Here is a 21,795-nt window from a genome sequence, read left to right as displayed (position 1 = left end):
GCAATATAATGTCTGAAATCAACAATAGGAAGGTTAAGAAAGAAAATCAAATACAGGGAAATTGCACACACACATACATAATGAAGTACTATGCATCCTTAAAGAACAATGATCAAAACTGTGAAGAATCTCATGACACGAATGGACTTAAAAAACATTGTGCTTAGTGAAGTTAATCAAAATAGAGCAAACTAGACAACGGTAGAAAAGAAAAAAAAAATCAAGATTAGGGATTCGCACCAAAAGAAACACACTTTGATGGTTACCACAGGCGAGAAAGGAAAGGTGAGAAAAGGGAAACAAGTAGAGTAGACAGGTGTGAAAAAAAAGAAAAAGTTAAAAAAAAAAAAGTAGACAGGTGTGTTAACTTGTATGAAGAAAACGACAATATCCTATGAGAAAGCGAGGGGGAAGAGAAAGGAAATTTTTTAAAATGTTGTAGGGAGGGCAGGGCAAGCTATCAGGAGACAATAAATTCTTTTAAGTTTTCCAATGCAAAGATGATGAAATAAAATGTAAAGTCCGACCTAATTCACAATAAAGCTTGTTTTGTTTTCTAATTCCAAAATCAAATGTTATCTCAACCCCTCACAAAAAAAGTATCACATGCAGTACAGATACAGCTGTTGAAGGAAAAAATGATATAACTACAAGGAGGAAGGATTCCTTTTAAAAACTTATGACAGGAGGAGGAGGGGGGGAATGAGCTGATACTAGGGGCGCAAGTATAAAGCAAGTGTTCTGAAAATGAAGATGGCAGCAAATGTGCTTGATACACAATGGATGTATGAATGGATTATGATAAAAGTTGCATGAGCCCCCAATAAGATGATTTAAAAAATAAAATTTTAAAATAAAGTTTATGAAAAAAATGGAATTAAAAGATAATGAAAATTTCATGAATTTTGAAGCCATCTTTTACTATAAGAAAATTCAGTTAAAAAAAAAACTTGCATCCCATTAAGATTAAACTACACATGACACCAAACACAGAATCATATATATTGATGGCTCTCAGAATGTTCTGCTTGGTTCATAGTGAGTTTCAGAGGTTTTTCCTCCCTCTCCCTCGCATGAAATTAAGTATATTCTGAATTTTGTTTTGGGTAAGAATTTTTCCATTTGCTTTTAAAAATACCATTAATTTGTTTGCATTAGGATAAAATACAACACGAAACTTGCCATTTTAACCACTTCTACGTGTATGTACCACACAGCCACACTAATAACTCACTAAGGAACCCTGATGGTACAGTAGTTAACTTTAGGGTCAGCAGTTTAAATCCACCAACCACTCCATTAAAGAGAGATGTGGCAATTTGCTTCCATAAAGATCTGCAGTGTAAATACCCTCTGGGACAAGTTCTACTCTCTCCTAAGCGGTTTGCTGCGAGTCAGAATCAACTTGGTAGCAACAGGTTTAATTAATCACGGTGTTTTTAAAAGTTTTGAGTTAGGTGTCAGAAAAATAGTATGAGTTGCCACAGTATAACATAAAAATACTGACTCCTGACTTCAATTTCCCTTGGGGGGGGGGGTGAGGAATGGGACGATTTGAAAATACAAGACCTTATTTTTATATAACAATCCACTTACATGGCTGCTCCCTTACAAGGGGCAATTATACCTTCAGCCTATCACAGACCAAACTCACATCCCAAAGTTAGGCCTGTATGTTAGCTGCTTAGTTTCTATAAGCATTTGACTTTGAGTTCCATTTGCAATGGAAATGATTACAGATTTGACTAAAAAAAATTTTATATATATATATATATATATATATATATATATATATATATATATATATATATATATATATATATATTAGGGGAAAAATGTCAAATCATAGCCAATCAAGAGATGACAGGCAGACAAACCAGAGCAAAAAGACTAGCAGTTAAGCATTGAATATACTTAATTCTAGAACTATGACTAAAATAAATGTGTGAATAAAGTTGAAAAATACAATGTAACTGTATCATTTTTACATTATGGGAATACATACAAATCAAAATGAGATGTGGCAGGAGAGAAAAAAGATGAACGAGAGCAAGTTAACAGATAGAGCTGGAAGTCAGGGAATATTCATTCAATAACAGCAGATGCAAACACTGACATTACAGAGCAACAAATTTTTTTTAAAAAGCAACAAATGCTATCACCAGCAAGACTACCATAATAGAGATATGATTATCCATCCAAGTAACCCATCTACATTACTGGAATTTAGATTGGGATGTGCCTCCTTTAAGATCACACAGAACCACAAGCTGCCGCAACACGGAAGCAAAGTTTCTCCCAAGTATTACCACTTAGTGTCTGAGAAGAAACACAGCAAGAGTGTTCCTTAAAGGCAAGGATGGTGAGACTTCGTCTCACATTACTTTGGATAAGTTGTCAGGAAAGATCAGTCCCTAGGAAGGATGTCATGCTTGGTAAAGTAGAGGGGCAGTGAAAAAGAGGAAGGCTCTCGCTGAGACAGACTTGACACATTGGTTACAACATGGGGCTCAAACATAAGCACAATTGTGAGGACGATGCAGGACTGGGCAGCATTTCCTTGTTACATGTAGGGTCACTATGAGAGTCAGGACTGACTCAATGGCACCTGCACCTAACAAGTAGACTAGATAGCATTCTGGAAATAGAATTGACAAGCCAATAATCCAATAAATTCCAAGAAGAACATCTGAACTCAAAGCTATAAGAAGGTAGAAATGGCCTAGACTCTTTCAGTACCGAGCAAATAAGGGCTACTATGAACATAACACATAGTTTTCATCTTTCTTAAAAAAAAAAAAAAAAAGGGAGGGGGAGTGTTCATCAACCCAATTCTGACTGATCTAGAAAGACCAGTCTATACAGACTACAACTGCTCCATAGGGTTTGCAAAACTGAGGCCTTTCAGAAGCAGGTCACAAGGCCTCTCTTCTGAGGCACCTCTGGGGGTACTGTCAGCATTTCAGCTAGCACTAGGTGTTTAACCATTCACACCACCAAATGATGTAGCAAAATACATCAAACATAAAATATAACGGTAGCAAGGGGGAACTGATTACAAGGATCCACATGTGACCTCTTCCCTGGGAGAGGGACAGCAGAGAAGGGGGGAAGGGAGACTCCAGATAGGGCAAGATATGACAAAATAATGATGTATAAATTACCAAGGGCACATGAGGGAGGGGGGAATGGGGAGGGAGGGGGGGAAAAAAGAGGACCTGATGCAAGGGGCTTAAGTGGAGATCAAATGCCTTGAGAATGATTGGGGCAGGGAATGTATGGATGTGCTTTATACAATTGATGTATGTATATGTATGGATTGTGGTAAGAGTTGTTTGAGTCCCTAATAAAATGTAAAAGAAGAAAAGAGAAAAAAATGATTAGGGCAAAGACTGTACAGATGTGCTTTATACAATTGATGTATGTATATGTATGAACTGTGAAAAGAATTGTATCAGCCCCAATAAATTGTTAAAATAAAAAAAAAATAACGGTAGCTAGACATAAAAAACTTAAACATGTCACCAAGAGTAAGAACACGTAGGAACCACCACACACACACACACACACACACACACACACACACACTACACATAAAAAAAACTAAGGGGTTTAAAAACAGAGATGAAAATACTAGATTATAAGGAAAAACAGAAAATACAATTCTTTATGGCAATATACTTTTTTAATGCCCTAAGGTGCTATACTTCACAGAATAGACAACCCCTTCAAAGTTATAAAGGTTTCTGTGGCAGTTATATAATAAATTGTCAACTTGAGGAAGGGGTGGAGTTTAGTCTGTCATCGGGTCGCAGTTTGATGACCTCATTTGGAGGCACTGCAGAGGTAAGTAGCTCCCTGGGGGCAGGACACACAGACTCTCCCTGCAAGAAATGCCCGTTGACAAGTCACTTGGAGCTATGTTGATGGTAACCAGAGCCTTGGAGTTAAGAGGAGCCACACCCATGCCAACACTAAGACGCTTCTACCACCACTGGATCCACAAGACTTTCCACCCACTGGCCTGTGATCTTCCTGAACTCAGCATCATTGCACATGTTGCTTGAGGCTCAACAGGAATTTACAGCCTCGCATTGGACATATGGGCTAATATTGGATTTATGAACTTAATCTGGACTGCGCAGTGATATTTTCTTAATATACAATTACTCTTTTATATAAAGCTCTTTCTTAAACACATCTATGAATTTGTTTCTTTAGTCAACCCAGAGTAACAGTTTCTCTTAGGAAGGGGACATCTAGGCATGTTTTAAAATTAAAGGGAAAAATTATGAAAAAGAAAACCTTACACTGAAGATGTGTACTGAGAGAAATATAATCAAGGAGTAGGAATGGTAGAGAGAAGACAGAAGAGAAAGAATATAGACTACAGGGGCAAAGAGAAGAAAGGTGGGCAGGGTGAAAACAATGGAAGTATATAGGCATGGGACTAGTGTGTAGATCTTTTAAGGAGCTATTTACCTTCTTGAAGACCAGGATGGATCACCTGCTTGTGACGCAAAGACTTCAAATCTTCTATCAATTCCTTTTCCAATTGGGATATTCTTGCCCTGCAGCCTGCTCAGAAAACAGATACTGATCAAATAGGCTATTATACATTGAGAATGAGCACTGCCATCCTAAAGTCCAAGCCACACAAGTTCTCGTCTTTCAGCGATGGTATAATACCTGAGTCACTTGTGGTTGATGGCTGAAGACTTGAGGGTTCTTCTGTTGTCCCATCAACTGCATGAATGTCTAAAGCTTCCTATATTTAAGAGAGGGAAAAAAGTATACTTCACAGAACTTCTAAAAGAGACATTAGCTCTAGTTTAACATTTAATTGAAAAGTAAACCAGGATTTATAAAAGAAAAATTAAACACTAGGAGAAAATATACCATACTATCATATAATAACAAGTCAAATTTCACAGAACTAAGGGCAATTTCGTTCTTGTTCATATCATTTTGTGATTTTCTATATGCTTTACATTGACATTTTTAAATCAAAGGGAAAAGAAAGCAAAAATTTGAATAGCATAATCAGTTAAGTGCCTAACACTACATTTTTTTATTCCAATTACTATACTTAGAAAACCTATATATAGTTCACTTGCAACTAACAAGAAGGAAAGAAAATAGGAGAGAATTCCAAAGAGCTAAAACAAAAGTCACTGTCAGAGTCAATTCTGACTCTCAGTGAGCCTACAAAGGGTTTCTAAGACTGTTCATTGATATGGAGCAAAATGCCCATCTTTCATTGGAGTGGCTGGAGGGTTTAACCCACCAACTTTGCATTTAGCAGCCCAATGCCTAACACACAATACCACCAGGGTTCCTTATATATAAACTGGGTTTTATGAAAATACAATGTTTTTTAAATTCAGTCAAAAAATTAAACAGATTAAATACAACTATTAACAGTTGCTTCTCCAGTGTTAATATAAAAAAGCACACTAAAAGATAATGGGGGGAAGGGATGTCTCCCAAATGAATTTACAAACTCTTTCATAATCACAACAAGGTCAGTAGTTTGACACCATCAGCTGCTCTGAAGAAGAAAGACTAGACTTTCTACTCCTGTAAAGAGTTTGAGTCTCAGAAACCCACAGGGGCAGTTGTACCCTGTCCTACAGAGTTGCTATGAGGTAGAATCAACTTGACGGCAAGGAAAACATCTGTAACGACGACCTAAAGACTGAAAAAAATCCTAGCTAAAGGCAGCGCAAGATTCACAAACCGAGATCTAATCAGAACTAATGAGGTATTTTGTGTTGTGGTTACTAAAGCAAACATTTTAGAGACACCGTACATGCACACACAGAGAGCTGGATTCTAAGTTGGTTGTAAACCTATATACATTAAAAATCGACTATTTAACATTAGCAGTCTGAGCAAGACAATCTCACCTTCGATTCAAAGGACACGAACAGAACACCATCCACATCTTCCAAGTCAGGCTTCACTTCTGGAAATGTACTCCCAAGGCCAACAGGCATATTCTTTGTGGAAGTTAAAGACTTTCCGGTGTTTTTAGGTGGCCGCCCCGCCTTAGGTAGTTTCCATTTCCGTGGCCTCCCTCTCTTCCCAGTGATACTTGGAGACGTATTCTGGTTGGGATCCAAGGCTTTTGAGGCTGTTGCAATCTTAAGCATAGGTACTCTCTTTCTTCCCAAGTCCTGTTTTCCTGAAAATGAATCCCCAGATGAACCCTTTGAGCTATTATCATATGTTCCTTCTGTGCTGACACTGTCAGAGATATCAGGATATTTCCATTGCGGCTCCTTAAATAAGGGGTATTTTTGTATCACTCTGAAATCTGGTGAATAATTTCTAAGACCAGTAATGTCTGATTCTTTGCCTAAGCAGTCATCAGTCCCATTGGAATTTTCAATGTACGTAGGCAAATAGTCTAATTCTGCCAACATGGAAGACTTATCCTTCCGAGATGTAGAAAGCATGTTATCAGGCAGCTCAGAAATCTTCACTGTGCTTTTGGTAACTGCACAGGGCTCCAGATAGACGACTGGCATTTTCCCAGTGTCTAATTTGAACATTTTTGCTTTAGCAACACCTGAGGGGCTGCTTGGTAGCCATTTAGTAGATGGATAGTCAGCTTCTAGGTTATCAGCTTTACTATGCCTCTTTAGCTGTTTTTCTAGTATGGGATCATCATCACTGTTTGAGTACACATCTGTTTCTTCATCTGTCTCTTCCTGTTTCACAGTGACACCTTCCGCGCACTCACCAAGCTCATAGTCATAATTATCTGGAGGTTCCTCTTTAATGACAACATTGAAAGGGCCATTTGGATTTAGGGGTGAGGCTACATGGGAGCCATCTTCAAAACTGTTTGTAACAAGACTAGAGAGATGGAGGAAAGAAAAATGATTAAAACGTTGAAACTACTGATAATTAATATTGGAGGAAAAATAGGATATTGCCAAGTGACTCAGATTAAACAAGTCATATTTTCTCAAAAATTTATCTTTCATGACATTTTTATATTTATCAAAAAATTACACAGAACCACCTGAATTGTCACGTTTTAACAAGTGGACCTCTAATTATTACATAAGGCAATTTTTTTTTAAAGAATACTTTGCAACATTCATTTTCCTATTGGCAAATCTCAATCAAATGGCCCTGACTCATTACCAAGTTCTAGAAATCCACAGTAATTAAAAAACTGTCAAAAAATAAGCAAATAAATGCCCACCATAATTAAGAATTCAGTAAACATTAGGAAGGATTTTTCAGGATGCCCAGTTTTTAAGACAAGATTTATATTAACATCAGCATTTTTAACCATTTTAAAGCTTACAAATAATCTTGAATACATTAACAATAATGCTGCCAAGTGATTCCACCATTAATTCTTCCAAAATAATGGAATAAGGTATTTAAAGGCAAACATGCCGCCATATTTATCATTTGATTTTTTTTAACTTTTTATTGTGAATCAAAAGAGCATACCTGTTTCATGGCCTTGACTATAATCCCCATAATGTAAAGTCGCTTATCCCTCTCCTTCCTCTATTTTCATTCCTTTTTCTTTCCTAACCTGTCTAATAAGCGTTGTCCTTGGGTAAATGTTGCCCTTTTGATTTCCAATGATTGACTATTCTAAGGGTTGGTTATATATACTCCCCCAATGTCATTGTACCCCTTATCTATCTTTATTAAGCTGAAAATTGAGCAAGGCAGTGAGCTCACTTCCAGACCTAAAGGGTGACTAAGGCCCATGTCTCACAGGTCCCACTAGTTTCAATCTTAACAACAGCCCAAAGTTTTTGTTGTTTTAAGTTTTGCTCCAGATTTTTCTCCCACTGTGATCTCTCGTCCTTTTGGTCTTTGGTTCAGAGACTGATGTTCACTTGGTCCATAGTTCACTGGACTAATTATTTCCACGAGCCTTCCAATTTTATTATTCTTCTTTCCTCCATAGAGGGAAAGACAAATAGCTGCACTTCAAAAACCAGCTCATGAACTTCTAAGACCTGAACTGTTACTTACTTATTAAAGCAGGATAGTGCATCCATTGTCTTTGCACTGTTACCTTGCCAGTCCTTAAGAGTATGTTTATGAGCACCCAGGCTCCAGGGATTCATTCTCTCAAAGTGTTTGGTTACTTTGAGAATGATGATAACAACAAACATACAAATTGCTTGACACAATGGATGTATGTATGGATTGTGGTAAGAGCTGTAAGATACCCCGAATTAACTGATTTTTTAAAGGGGCGTTTAGTCATATCTTAAATTTTCAAAACTTTGTCCCCTAAAGTCTCCACTACATTCATGGATATATTTTCAACACAGGAAAATAAATACACAGGTAGAAACACCCTCTGTGTCTCTCTCTCTCTCTCTCTCTCTCTCTCTCTCTCTCTCTATATATATATATATATATATATATATATATATATATATATATATATATGTGTGTGTGTGTGTGTGTATGCATACATATATACATAAATGTGACCACAGTCCCACTCTCCCTTCCACATTCATTCAACCTGCATTATCTACCCATGCATGCACTCACAGATCACTGTTATTGCAAAATAGTGTACATAACAGCATTTACCTCTGTTGCCTACAACTCTTGCCCTCCAAGATTCATTTTTCAAACTACATTTTATCAGTCCTGTCTTTATCCAATTAGCCATTAAAAGCAAATAAGCTATACCGGTTTATTTTACGAGAATCTGGTAAGATTAAAGAATTAAGTTACTGTATATACTCGTGTATAAGCCGAGTTTTCAGCACAAAACATGTGCTAAAATACTGGGGTTCAGCTTATGTACGGGTCAATGGTAACCCAGCAAGGTGTAACATCTCACTAGGGCCCCCCAAGGTAACAGATGAGCGCCCGTTATCTCGCGGGTGATATTGCCTTTTCCCCACTGTTCATTCAAAGTGTTAATAGCAAAGTGGGTTCGAGATGCATGGGAAGACATTCCAGAAGACATGGTGTGACGTGCCTTCCAGAAATGTAGTCTTAGTCATGCTATGGATGGCAGTGAAGACTGCGCTTTGTATGAAAATGTCAGCAGTGATGATGATGACGGCGATCTCAGTGAGGACAGCGTCTATGATGATCTCACACCAGTGAAGCTCTGCATTGGGATACGGATGATGATAAGGAATCCAGTTTTGAAGGATTTTAACTCTTTACATTTTAGCTTGGTTGCTGATTTGAGCTCAGGGAATAGTACTCTTAAGGTATCATTGTTTTTTGTTGAACCTATTTCCCACTTACTGTGCTGGTTTACTAATGTTAAATGACTTGTCCTTTTATTTATGTATTTTATTTTAAATAAATATTTAAATACATTACCCCACTTATGTCTTAATTTTTTATTTTATTTCCATTTATTTCGATTAACGAAAGTCACCAATAGCTTCTGCATTTTCTACCCTAAGCTTATACTCGAGTCAATCAGTTTTTCTGGTTTCCCAGGTAATAATTAGGTACCTCGGCTTATACTCAGGTCAGCTTATATTTGAGTATATACGTCCATATAAAGCAGTACAGCTAATTCTTCGCTTTTAATTTTTCTCCCAAGATATCCACACAAATCAAAATGCTAGCAATACAGAAAAGCAAGATGAAAAGTAGTTTTAGAAAAAAATGCATACACATATACAAGGGGATTCAGAAAGTTCATGGAAAAACATGATAATAAACGAAATTTTTTAATTTTTGAAGCTCCTTCATAAATACCTAACATGTACAAAGGATCTTTAAAATATTCACAGAAAAACTCTAGTACCTTTAAATTACATTTTTCAACTCGTTTTCTGATACCCACCCCTTGTATACACTAACAACATACATAAGGATATATAGCAATGTTTTTTGGGGTTTTTTCTCCAAAAGAGTAAATAATATATGATGCTCTCCAGGCTAAAAGGATAAGACTCAAGATAATAAACAAATCCAAGAATGAATGGAAACACACACACACACACACACACAAAAGTGAGTAGACAAAAAGAACTGATAAAAGTTTCCTTATAGATAACTGAATGTTTTAAGCAAATTGAAAAACAATGTTTGGGAGATTTATACCATAATAATGTATCTCAAGTACATTGGCTGCTCCTGAACTGGGTAGACAACATTAATTCAAATTCCCTTCTTCAAGTGAAATAATCTTGGTTTTGTTAGGGCCATCAAGGCGATTCTGACTCACAGCAATCCCATGCAACTGAGCAGAACAGCCCTGCTAGTCAGCGGCACAGCTGCTCTATGCATAGCAAGGGGTTCAGATCCACCAGCCACTTCCCAAGATAAAGATATGGCAATTTGCTTCCAAAAAGATTGTCTCTCCTAGGAAACCTTATGGGACAGTATGATTGTCTTATGGAATTGCTGTGAGTTAGAATGGAAATGGTAGCAACAGGGTTTTATTTTTAATCTTTATATGAGCAGATGGTTAGATCTTTCTCTTGCAAAGCTGCTGAGTGAGTTTTGAGCCATCAACCTTTCAGTAATCAACTGCTACCAAGGCTCCTTATAATCTCTACTAAAAGCTAAAATTAATACATTGTATACTGAAAGGAGCATATTTTTAAAGGAAATTTTAAAACACTAATAAAAATAAGAAAAGCAGAAAATAGCAAAAAGATGATTAAAATCCAGCCATGAGTAACTAACTACATTAAATATAAATGGACAAAATAGTCCAATTAAAAGTCTGAGATTATAGCAATGGTATGTTTACAAACAAACATTATGCTGTTTGAAAGGGCCACATCTAAAATCAAATGAGACCAACAGAATGAAAGTTTGGATCAAAAATATGAGGTAAGACTTTAAACGAGGAATACTATAAAAGTACAGTAAAAGGGCACATTATAAAAAATTAGGCCATTTATCAAGTAGGTAATTATCATAAATCCATGTTTCTAATTACATAGCACAACACACTTAAAGCAAAATCTGATAAAAGATAAACAAATCTGCAACTATAGTGGGATATTTTAATACAACTTTCTCAATAATTGATAGGATAAACAGACCAATAAAAAGCGGGGGAGGGATCACTGGGGATGTAGAACTGAATAATACAATCAATTAAACTTACTTAAGAGACTTTTATAGAACACAACCTCTAGCAGCTATACAACAGATACATATACTTTTTAAAATGAAGTAAACAGACCATATGTAAATGCTTAAAACTAAGTTTTGATAAATTTCAAATGTTTTAAGTCATATAAGAGGGACTTTAAAAGATCATGTCCATGATCATTTTTCTAATGTGAATTCAATTTTTCCAGGAACTTTTGAAGGTCCCTATATGTTTTCTAGCAATGTAATCAAATTAGAAATTAGTAATAACTCTCCAGGTGTAGCCACAGTACCAGCTGCAGTGCCCTAGTTTGTTGCCATCCATGGGTAGCAACGAGGGTCATGACAGATTACAGCACAAAGAGCTGGAGGCTCATGAGTCCATCTACCCTGGCTCCTTCATTGTATTATCAGAAACTCTACCCAGTTTCCCCAATCCTGTGACATCTGATGCTGGGGGCCATTACAAAACTGTCCAGACTACACTGTAAGTTTACATACAGTGAAAAATACCCAGATGATGCTCCCCTTTAACAAATATTCTCCCAGCGAAATCTAGCAGATAATGATGTTTCAGACATTTTAAAATTATTAGCATTACAGAAGAAAACCTTGTTATGGTAATGATCTTTACTCTCGTATTAGTTGTGCAAGAAAAACTAAATGAGGCAGTAGAGCAAATAAAAAGTAGAGGAGAGGACCTGATGCAAAGGGCTTAAGTAGAGAGCAAATGCTTCGAAAATGATGAGGGCAAAGAATGTACAGATGTGCTTTACACAATTGATGTATGTATATGTATGGATTGTGATAAGAGTTGTATGAGCCCCTAATAAAACGTTAAAAAAAAAGTAGAAGAGAAGAAACTAACAAAAAGAAGCAGAAGCTGAAAAGCAACTATTTCACGGCACTGTTTTTTTTTGTTTTGTTTTGGGCACTCTGCTACAATCGAGAATTTCTTAAGTTGGAAGGTCAAATTTGATGCAGAACTCTTAAAAAGGAAAAAGAAACGAATGAAAGAGAATGAGCAAACAGAAGGAAACTACCATATATACGCTAATGTAAGTCGACGTGAATATCAGCCAAGTTTTTCAGCACATTTTTAATGCAGTTTTTGTGGTAAAATTAGGTGTCTCCGCTGATATACGATAACATATGGTAAGTGGGAAACAATCAAGAGATCATAATCTGGACACATCTGATATCCAATTCTAGGAAGATGCAGAAAATAATGTGGAAATAGATGATGCGTCTTTGTTCTAGGAAATGGAGGATGGGATGATCCAGACTCTAATCCTGCTGACCAAGCATGGAGTACACTGCAAAGAAGTGTAACTAACACAGCATTTGTGGCTATGCTGAGAGGGCTTTGATTTTCCTTTCTTTTTTTTCCTAAGAAAAAAAAGCATTTTCAGGAGAATAATCTTCTGATAACTTTCATTGTTGATCTTAATAAACTGACTGTAAGTATTAAAAGAAAATCAGAGGTAAACATTAAACTGGCAAAATAATAATTGTGGATTCATCCTAAACAGTCAGAAACAAATTTATAACTATAAATTAATAAATATACACTGAATATCTAAAATCAATTATCTAAATCAGAGGCGAAGAAACGTTTCCTTTAAAGGGCAGTTCTTTGAGTTTTGAGTTCATACAGTTGCCATTGCAACTACTTAATTCTACTACCATAGCACAAAAGAAGTTACAACATGTAAAAGAACGAAAATGACTATTAACATGACAATAAAATTTCAATATCATATTTTTAACATCGCAAAATATTTTTTCCCATTTCAAAACAAAAATTATTCTTAGCTCACAGGCTAAACAAGTTTTTGCCTATCAACTCTTTAAACAAAAAGGAAAGATGAAAGTGATAAAGCAAAATTAACCAAACAAAGCAATAAAGAAGCTGAATCAATGATTTGATATCTGGCAATAAAGAAAATGCCTAACTAGGCTAGCTTCACTGATGAGTTCTTTCAAAGAAACAGTGAAAATATAATACCAATCTTGTACAAACACAAATTAGGGAATGGAACACTTCCTAAACTGTTCTATGGGACTCCTCATAAAACCCTCACACCAAATCATTACAAATAACATTACAAATGTCTCATGATTATTAGTGAAGTACCTAATAGATTATACTAATACACAAAATATTGGCAAATTAACCAGAATTGAATGTGATTACACAACTCATTTTAGGGGCATTTTAACCATAAAGGGTAGGGGGTGTAGGAGAATGTTCTGAAATTGACATGGTGATGATTGTACAATTCTCCTGGATATAACTGAACGATTGAACTGTTGGATTGTATAATATATAAATTATGTGTCAATAAAACCATTAAAAATATGCATAGGTAAGTTAAATATTAAAAATATAAAAAGAAATGAAATCTACAGTCTTGCTAAAGCATGTGCAAACCACAAAAACCTTATGTTCAATAAAATAAGGCAATTGCAAAGGGATGAATATGTGATCTCAATTTTAAAATAATAGGTAAATCTACAGAAGTAAAGTTTATTAGTAGTTACCACGGTTAGGCTAACAGGGTAGAGGATGAAGCTACTATTTAAGAAGCAGAGCATATTAATAGTTACAGAAAATTTGGCAATAGTTATAGGTGATAGTTGTACCACAGGACTAATGTAATTTCTTTAACCAATGTGAACAACAGAAAATTGTCCAATTAGTAAATGTGGGTGTGTCAACACAAAAACTAACTTCCTCTCAAAAAAATATCATAAACTCTTAAATAGTTAGGATTTAAGACTCGTGGTCTTTCCAGGAAATGAAATTTTAAAATACATAATCAAAGGATTTCAGCATGACTCTGTAATAGTATACACACATTATTTTTAAAGGGGGGAGGGACTAGTGTTATCTTAAAATTTTTCAACTCAATTTTTACTCATCATATTAACAAATTAAGAAGAAAAAAAATACGTCTCCATAAATACCAAAAAAAACACATTTGATGAAAGTCAATATTTGTTCATTAACTCTCAGGAAACCAAGAATGGAAGGAAACTTTCTCAATGTGAAGATGGGCAGATTAAAAACAAAACACACTACAGCCAACATCATGATATCCAACTGGATATACGGAATGCTTTCCTCTAATATACACAGGAATGAATGACCAATTTCAGCACTTCATTCTAACATAGTACTGGAAATTTTTAAAGTGTAATAAGGCAAGAAAGTTGTTAATTAACAAAATGATTGAAAAGGATAATGTAAAACTAACTTTATTCAATTATGAGAATGACGAGTGCAACGAATGTATAAGGGTGCTTTGCTCAATTGATGTATGTACAGACTGTGATAAGAGCCTTATGAGCCCCAATAAAAAGATTAAAAAAAACAAAAACCTAACTTTATTCAATAACAACATGCATGAAGGCAAGTCTCCGGGTCACTAATAAAATCTGTTCTTTCATCTTTAAGAAATTGTAGGTCAGTCAGAACAGGTGCACGCAGTTTTTAATTTAGCCTTACTTTAGTGCAAAAGAGCTGTCCCAAGTAGAAGGCAAATGTTTTGAGAATGATGATGGAAACAAATGAACACATGTTCTTGACACCATGGATGGATGGATGAATTGTGATAAGAATTGTAAGAGCCCCCAATAAAATGATTAAAAACTAAAATTAAATTTAAAAATAAAAGAGCTGTTCATGGTGACACGGTTGGTAAATGGTGGGCTGCTAATCACAAGGTCAGCAGTTTAAAACCGCCAGAACTTCACAGAGATGCGACTGTCGGCCCCATAAAGATTTACATGGCCTCAGAAACCCTGCACAGGGTATCTCCTATGAGATGGGATCAACCTTATGGCAGTCGGTTTTAGTTAAAGAGAAAGCTTAAAGCCTTTTCAAATATTTAAAAGCTGCACCTGCAGCAAGTGAAGGTGATTGTGATAGTTTCAATACATTTTTAAAAACTGGCAGTATTTACCAAAGCAAAATAATCATGGCAACCAAACACTAAAATAAAATATCTATCAGTAAGAGTGACTATTCGGTGGGTAAACAAGTAAATGTGGTGAAGAAAGCTGATGGTGCCCGGCTATCAAGAGATAGTGACTGGGGTCTTAAAGGATTGAGGATAAACAAGCGGCCATCAAGCTCAGAAGCAACAAAGCCCACATGGAAGAACACACCAACCTGTGTGATCGCGTGGTCCCGAAGGGATCAGTTACCAGGCATCAAAGAACAAAAAATCATATCATTGGCTGCACACCTCCATGATACGATCGCCGAAGACAAACGGGTGCATAAGCAAATGTGGCGAAGAAAGCTGATGGTGCCCGGCTATCGAAAGAGATAGTGTCTGGGGTCTTAAAGGCTTGAAGATGAACAAGCGGCCATCTAGCTCAGAAGCAATAAAGCCCACATGCAAGAAGCACACCAGACTGTGCGATCACGAGGTGCCAAAGGGACCAGGTATAAGGCATCATGCAAAAAAAAAAAATATATACACACACACACACACACACCATAGTGAAAGAAGGGGAAAGTGCAGTGTGGAGACCCGAGGCCCAAATGTCGACCACTGGAGAACCCCTCATAGAGGGTTTTAGGAGAGGAGATGGGTCAGTCAGGGTGCGATGTAGTACCGATGAAGAACACAGCTTTCCCCCAGATCCTGGATGCTTCCTCCCCCCAACTACCATGATCCGAATTCTACCTTGCAGGACTGGATAGGGCAGAGGTTGTACACTGGTGCATATGGGAGCTGGAGGCACAGGGAACCCAGGTGGACGATACCTTCAGGACCAGGGGTGCGAGGGGCGATGCTGGGAGAGTGGAGGGTGAGTGGGTTGGAAAGGGGGAACTGATTACAAGGATCCACATGTGACCTCCTCCCAGGGAGATAGATGGCAGAGAAGGGGGGGGAAGGGAGTCTCCGGATAGGGCAAGATATGACAAAACAACAATCTGTGGATTATCAAGGGCTCGTGAGGGAGGGGGGAGCGGGGAGGGAAGGGAAAAAAAAAAGAGAGGAACTGATGCGGAGGGCTTAAGTGGAGAGCAAATGCTTTGAGAGTGATTAGGGCAAAGAATGTACGGTTGTGCTTTATACAATTGATGTATGTATATGTATGGATTGTGTTAAGAGTTGTATGAACCCCTAATAAAATGTAAAAAAAGAAAATGATTAGGGAAAAGAATGTACAGATGTGCTTTATACAACTGATGTATGTATATGTATGAATTGTGATAAGAGTTGTATTGAGCCCCTAATAAAATGTTTTTTAAAAAAAGAGTGACTATTCATATAGAAAGACAAAAATAATGCAGAGAACCTCTACAAGACTAAAAAGAAAAAGAGCACAGATTAGGATGAAAGAAAAAAATTCAGTTTGAGAAGTCAGTTTGATTTCAAGTTTAAGAAAACAGCAATCCATGTTAGAGGTATTCACTTTAAAAACAATATTGGTTGGAACAGTGGTGCGAGTCCTACATAAGACTGTGAGAGCAGAGTATGGGAGAATGAGACCATTTAGGGAACAGCTGACTATGTGAGAAGTGCCCCTGAAGATGACTTTTTTAAAAAGCGGGAAAGTGGGTGTGTCAAGAGTTAGAAGGGCTAGGTAATGGTGTGGTAAAGGCCAATGGAGAGGAAAGAGAGAAGAGTTTAAATGGTCAAACAAGAGCAAATTATGAATAAGTGAGGTTTACACCAAGGAATCCATTGATATTATCAGCTAAAATCTCATTAAAATGAAATAACAGAGCAATCATACTTCAGTGGATTAAATAACAAAAGCTAATGTAATTTTCTTTTAAGTTTAAAAGCCTTAAATCAAAGGTTGCTAAAAGAAATCATGGCAGACTAAAGAAAACCCAAGTTACTACCATCAATATCAGCCCTGAATAGTGTTTCTGAGACTGCATCGTTAAAGCAGATACCCTCATCTTCCACTGAGCAGCTCATGAGTTTGAGTGGCGGACCTTGATGTTGGCAGTCCCAGTACGCACGCGCCCAACAGTACCTATAGGGCTCTTTTTCCAAAACGATTTTTAAGCCTTAAACCAACGGGTGCTCAAAGGAACAGACAGTACATATTTTAGGCTTTGCAGGTCTCATGCATTTTGTTACATACCCTTACACATACAAACAGACTGCAAGTCAGGTTTGGCCAACCCTTCCTTAAAACAATCTCCACTCCCAAATCAAATATGCGGAGGGAGTTTGCATATAACTAAATATCACTTTCATACATTAAAAAGTGCTATTTCTAGGAGCACAAATTTCAAGTTTTCTTTCCCTTTTCAGTGACATGCATTAATAAATCCAAATAATTTTCTTGATCCATTAAGATCAAAAGCTTAAACAAATGTATTGCTAACTGTAACAGCAGCAACAAAAAGACTTACTTGTCCCTTTTACCTAACAAGACCCTGGCCTCCCAAAGAAATTTTAATAATAAATTTTCTATTACTCAAAAAGAGATTAAACTGCTTATGTAGAACCAAGGTAAAATATCTCAAAAGGGAAGAAGTGATTGAAATTTTTTTATGTTAGGTAGTCAAAATTGCTACGGCTGTGGTTAGAGAATAAAGTAATCGAGGGCATCCAATGGCTGTAACCACATAAAAAATCAAAGTGAAAAGTTTGAAAACTTTCTCCCTTTATGAAAAAAACCTCTTTATGTTATCGTACAGCATTTACTCCACCTGCAAACAAACAGCAAAGCACTAACTCATCCATAATACATGAGGAATTCAGGAGCATGGAGAATCTACAAGCCCTTGTGGCATTATAGTTGGGTTTTGCACTGTGATCTACATTGTCAGGATTCAAACCCACCGGTTGTTCCAACACTATCCTATAGGGTCACTGTGAGTCAGTCATCAGTCTGATGACAGTGAGTTTGTTTTTGTGCGGAGTCTATAAAACTCAAAGGAAGGTGGTTATGACATTCTGTGATGCTCACCTTCCCAACAGGATCACTGAAGACAAATGCGTGCATAAGCAAATCTGGTGAACAAAGCGGATGGTGCCCAGCTATCAACAAAGATCTAATAGCTGGGGTCTTAAAGGCTTTAAGATAAACAAGCAGCCATCTAGCTCAGAAGCAACAAAGCTCCCATGGAAGAACCAGCCTGCGTGATCATGAGGTGTGGATGGGATCAGGTATCAAAGACCCAGAATAAAACCATACCCAATGTGAATGATGCATGGAGTGGACACCCAATACCCATGTGTAGACAATTGAACATCCCCTCACAGAGGGTCACAGGGAAGAAATGAGCCAGTCAGGGTACAGTATAGCACTGATGAAGCACACAACTTTCCTCTAGCTCTTTGGTGTTTCTTTCACCCCACTATCATGACCTCAATTCTACCTTACAAGTCGGATTAGACCAGAGCATACACACTGCTACAGATAAGGGCCCACAACACAGGGAATCTGGGATACATAAACCCCTCAGGGCCAACAAGGAGTTGAGATACCAGGAGGATTACAGGAGGGTAGGGGGTAGGGTGGGGGGAATCAATCACAAGCATCAGTCTAGAACCCCCTCCCAGGGGGACGAATAACAGAAAAGTGGGTGAGGGGCGATGGAGGACGATGTAAGATATGGAAAAAAACTGTAATTTACCGAGGGTGAAGGAGGGAGGGAGGGAAGGAGGGCAGGCGGGGGACGGAGAGGAAAGAAATGGGGAGCTGATATGAGGGGCTCAAGTGGGAAGAGAATGCTTTGAAAATTATGACGGCGGCATATGTGCAAATGTACTTGACACATTGGAGGAATGTATGGGTTGTGATAAGAGATGTAAGGGCCCCCAATAAAAGTTTAATAAAAAAGGTGGTTATGAATGTCTACATTGTGATATGAGATGTAAGATTCCCCAATAAAAGTTGAATTTTAAAAAAAGAAGGTGGTTATTGGGTGTTGTCAAGTTGGTTGTGACTCAGCCACCCTACTGTACAAAAGAATGAAGCTATGCTTAGTTCCCTGCCGTACTCACAATCCTTCCTAAATTTGAGCCCATTGTGTCAATCCATGTAATCGAACACCTTCCGAATTTCCACTGCCCCTTCACTTAAACCCAAAGAATAGCTGTTGATGAGATAGAAATTAAATGAAAAATGAAAGGAATTTAAAAAAGAAGAAAGTATGGGGGTAGACATATTTCTGCCCAACTTGAGTTCTAATAGTACTCAAAATAATGAAATTTCAAATAAGAAAGAAGCAACAATACATGCTACTTTGACACAAAATAATCCAGTTTGTTTTTTCTTAAGCAATTTACAGATTAGGGTACCCACAGGACAATAAATTCTTATATACTAACTGTACACTAAGTTTATTCTGAATCTATCTTGTGCCTCATTTAGGTAATTTTTCCCCGAGTTGTGATTTGGGGTCATGAATAGTCTAATTTCCCCTCTCTTCTATAATTAATCAAGAGATGACGATATGTTACCAAGGTACAGTCATGTGAAAATTAACATTAAAATTTTAAATCTAAATGGAAAAAAGATCCTCATTCTGGCATATGTTATCCAATTTGCCTGCCATTCCAGATCCTGAATCCAACTGCTATTATAGAAAAATAAACAACTCTCACTGGGAAAAAAAAGAAACTGTCTAAACCTAGCTTCAATAACAGGAGCTGTGATGTATTTTATAATGAAATACATTTCTTGTTGACCAAATCAGCATTCCACAGGACAAATGTGGTTAATTCTGAAATCAGTTCCCCGAAGTCTTCCTTTATCTTTCTTTTTTCAAGGGTTAGTTGACACAACGCACATGCCATACGAGGAAATGATTTAAATATATTACAGAGTTGCGCACCTTTGTTTCTTAAAAAGAAAAAATTGTTACCTACCTCTCAGAAACCTCTTGCTTCAACTGAGGAACTTCAAGTGTTGAATCAGTATCCATGAAATCAATAAAGTCTTGTTTTATATTAAGAGGTTTCTCCAGATCCTCACTTGATGTTTCATGACTTCTCAATATGGGATCCAGGTCACCTGGCTGTATTTCTGACCCCTCATCTTCTGTAAGACGAACACGCTGACCAGGAGAACTGGGAACACTACTCCCTTCTTGGTCAGAGCTATTTTTTTGCTTCCCATCTTTCTGGGGCTTATTATTCAATCCATCATCCCGGAAGCCTTTGGCAAATGGATTGTAATCTATTTTCAACTGAGTAATTTGAATGTTCTGATAAGCTGTTACGGCAAAGAATTCTGTTTGTGGGAAGGTGAAAGTGTGGACACCGGGACCATTCAATTGTATCACTTCTGTAGCCTTTTCGGCAGGCACCAAATGAAGCCTTGGTAGATAGCGATGCATAGAGTGCAGGATGATGTGCCCTTCCTGGTCCAATGTATTGTTGGTAAGTTTGAGTTTATAAAAGGATACTGGTTGATGCATCCAGTAATGACCTGTGGAAGGAGACTCAGGGTGAACAAAAACCCTCCCCAAAATATGGGGCTCAGCCTTCCCACTGGGTTCCCACCAACGACCATTCCATTTATAACGATGGTTGTCCACAGGAGATATATCCATAACAAGGATATATTTCAAATTTGAATTTAAACCTGTTATCCAGTAACGACAGTACGGAAACATGCGCCTTCCCTGCTTGGTCAGAATCATCTCTGTGCTTCTATGATAGAACTCATTCCACATACTATTATTATCCAGAGAGACAGTGATTCCTCCAACAGTGCAATCAGCTGGAAGGCAAATCTTCCCTTTGGACTTTTCTGGTGATGACACACTGCCAGCCAGAGCACAGGCATCCCGATTAGTAACCAAAATTCCTTGATCAGTTTTGCCATTTCCTGGCTGCTTTAGGATGACAAAGAAAGTAGGCGCTGCTCCTGCCATTGTCCCACTATCCTGATTAGCCAATATAATCTGTTGCTTCTCCTCCATGATTCCAGTAAGAGACTCAGTAGTAAGACAACTAGTCACCATGTAGTCACAATGGCCACCTTTCCATCCTAAAAAACAACAGAGGAGGAAATCGTAATCAAGTGAATGACACAAATATAAGAATGACGGTGCTATCATGTTATCCCTAAAATATTCCTAAACTCTTCTAAGGCTTTGATTTCATTCTTCTCTCAATCACAATGAGGACATTTATTCTGAAACATGTTAATTTTTTTAATTTTCAAAGTTTTAAACTCATACCTTGCTCTGCCAACAATTTACAATAATTTAATCACACACTAAAAAGACATCCATTTGTTTTATAAAAGTGTAAGAAAACAAATATAAGACTCCTTTACATAGAAAAGGTCTCCAGAGATGGGTAAAAAAAAAACAGCAAACTTTATTTTTGTATGCTACCATAGTACAAAATTAGTTATTAACTATAGAACTGCCATGGGTTCATAAATAAGTAAAATGGCATCCTGTCAGGACGTGTATCTAAAGAAGCCATGACATGTCATTGAACTTACTGGAAAAACACAGCTGGGTCCATACCTCAGATCTCATATTTCAAATAATTACAGATAAATCAAAGATTTAAATTTTTAATTTTAAAAAACAAAACTGACAACTAATTAAATTTTTATATAATTTTTAAAGTTGGAAATGCAGTATGTTCTAACTTTTAAAATCTGGTAAAAACATCTAAACCAAAAAAAATTTTTTAATTCGATAGTTGGCCAGCAAAGGCATATTTTTTTCTAACTTACATCATAAATAACTCATTT

General features: G+C 37.0%; 1 protein-coding gene and 1 pseudogene across 16 annotated transcripts in view; one reads left to right on the top strand and one right to left on the bottom strand.

Annotated features, from left to right (window-relative positions):
- Nucleotides 1-21,795, bottom strand: part of MGA (MAX dimerization protein MGA) — a 114,826-nt gene that overhangs the window by 44,518 nt on the left and 48,513 nt on the right. For all 16 annotated transcript variants that reach the window (XM_075531320.1, XM_075531322.1, XM_075531321.1 and 13 more), the window contains exons 2-5: nt 19,947-21,072; nt 5,910-6,864; nt 4,690-4,768; nt 4,483-4,578 (exon numbers count right to left, since the gene is read on the bottom strand). In XM_075531320.1, the coding sequence (XP_075387435.1) occupies nt 4,483-4,578; nt 4,690-4,768; nt 5,910-6,864; nt 19,947-21,046 (2,230 nt within the window). In that variant the 5' untranslated portion in view covers nt 21,047-21,072. The remainder of the gene's footprint in view (nt 1-4,482; nt 4,579-4,689; nt 4,769-5,909; nt 6,865-19,946; nt 21,073-21,795) is intronic.
- On the top strand, nt 11,409-12,417 carry LOC142426101 (RWD domain-containing protein 1-like; annotated as a pseudogene).

The sequence above is a fragment of the Tenrec ecaudatus genome, chromosome 14, assembly GCF_050624435.1.
Source record: "Tenrec ecaudatus isolate mTenEca1 chromosome 14, mTenEca1.hap1, whole genome shotgun sequence".
Lineage (NCBI taxonomy): Eukaryota > Metazoa > Chordata > Mammalia > Afrosoricida > Tenrecidae > Tenrec > Tenrec ecaudatus.
This window is presented reverse-complemented; position numbering and strand designations above follow the sequence as displayed.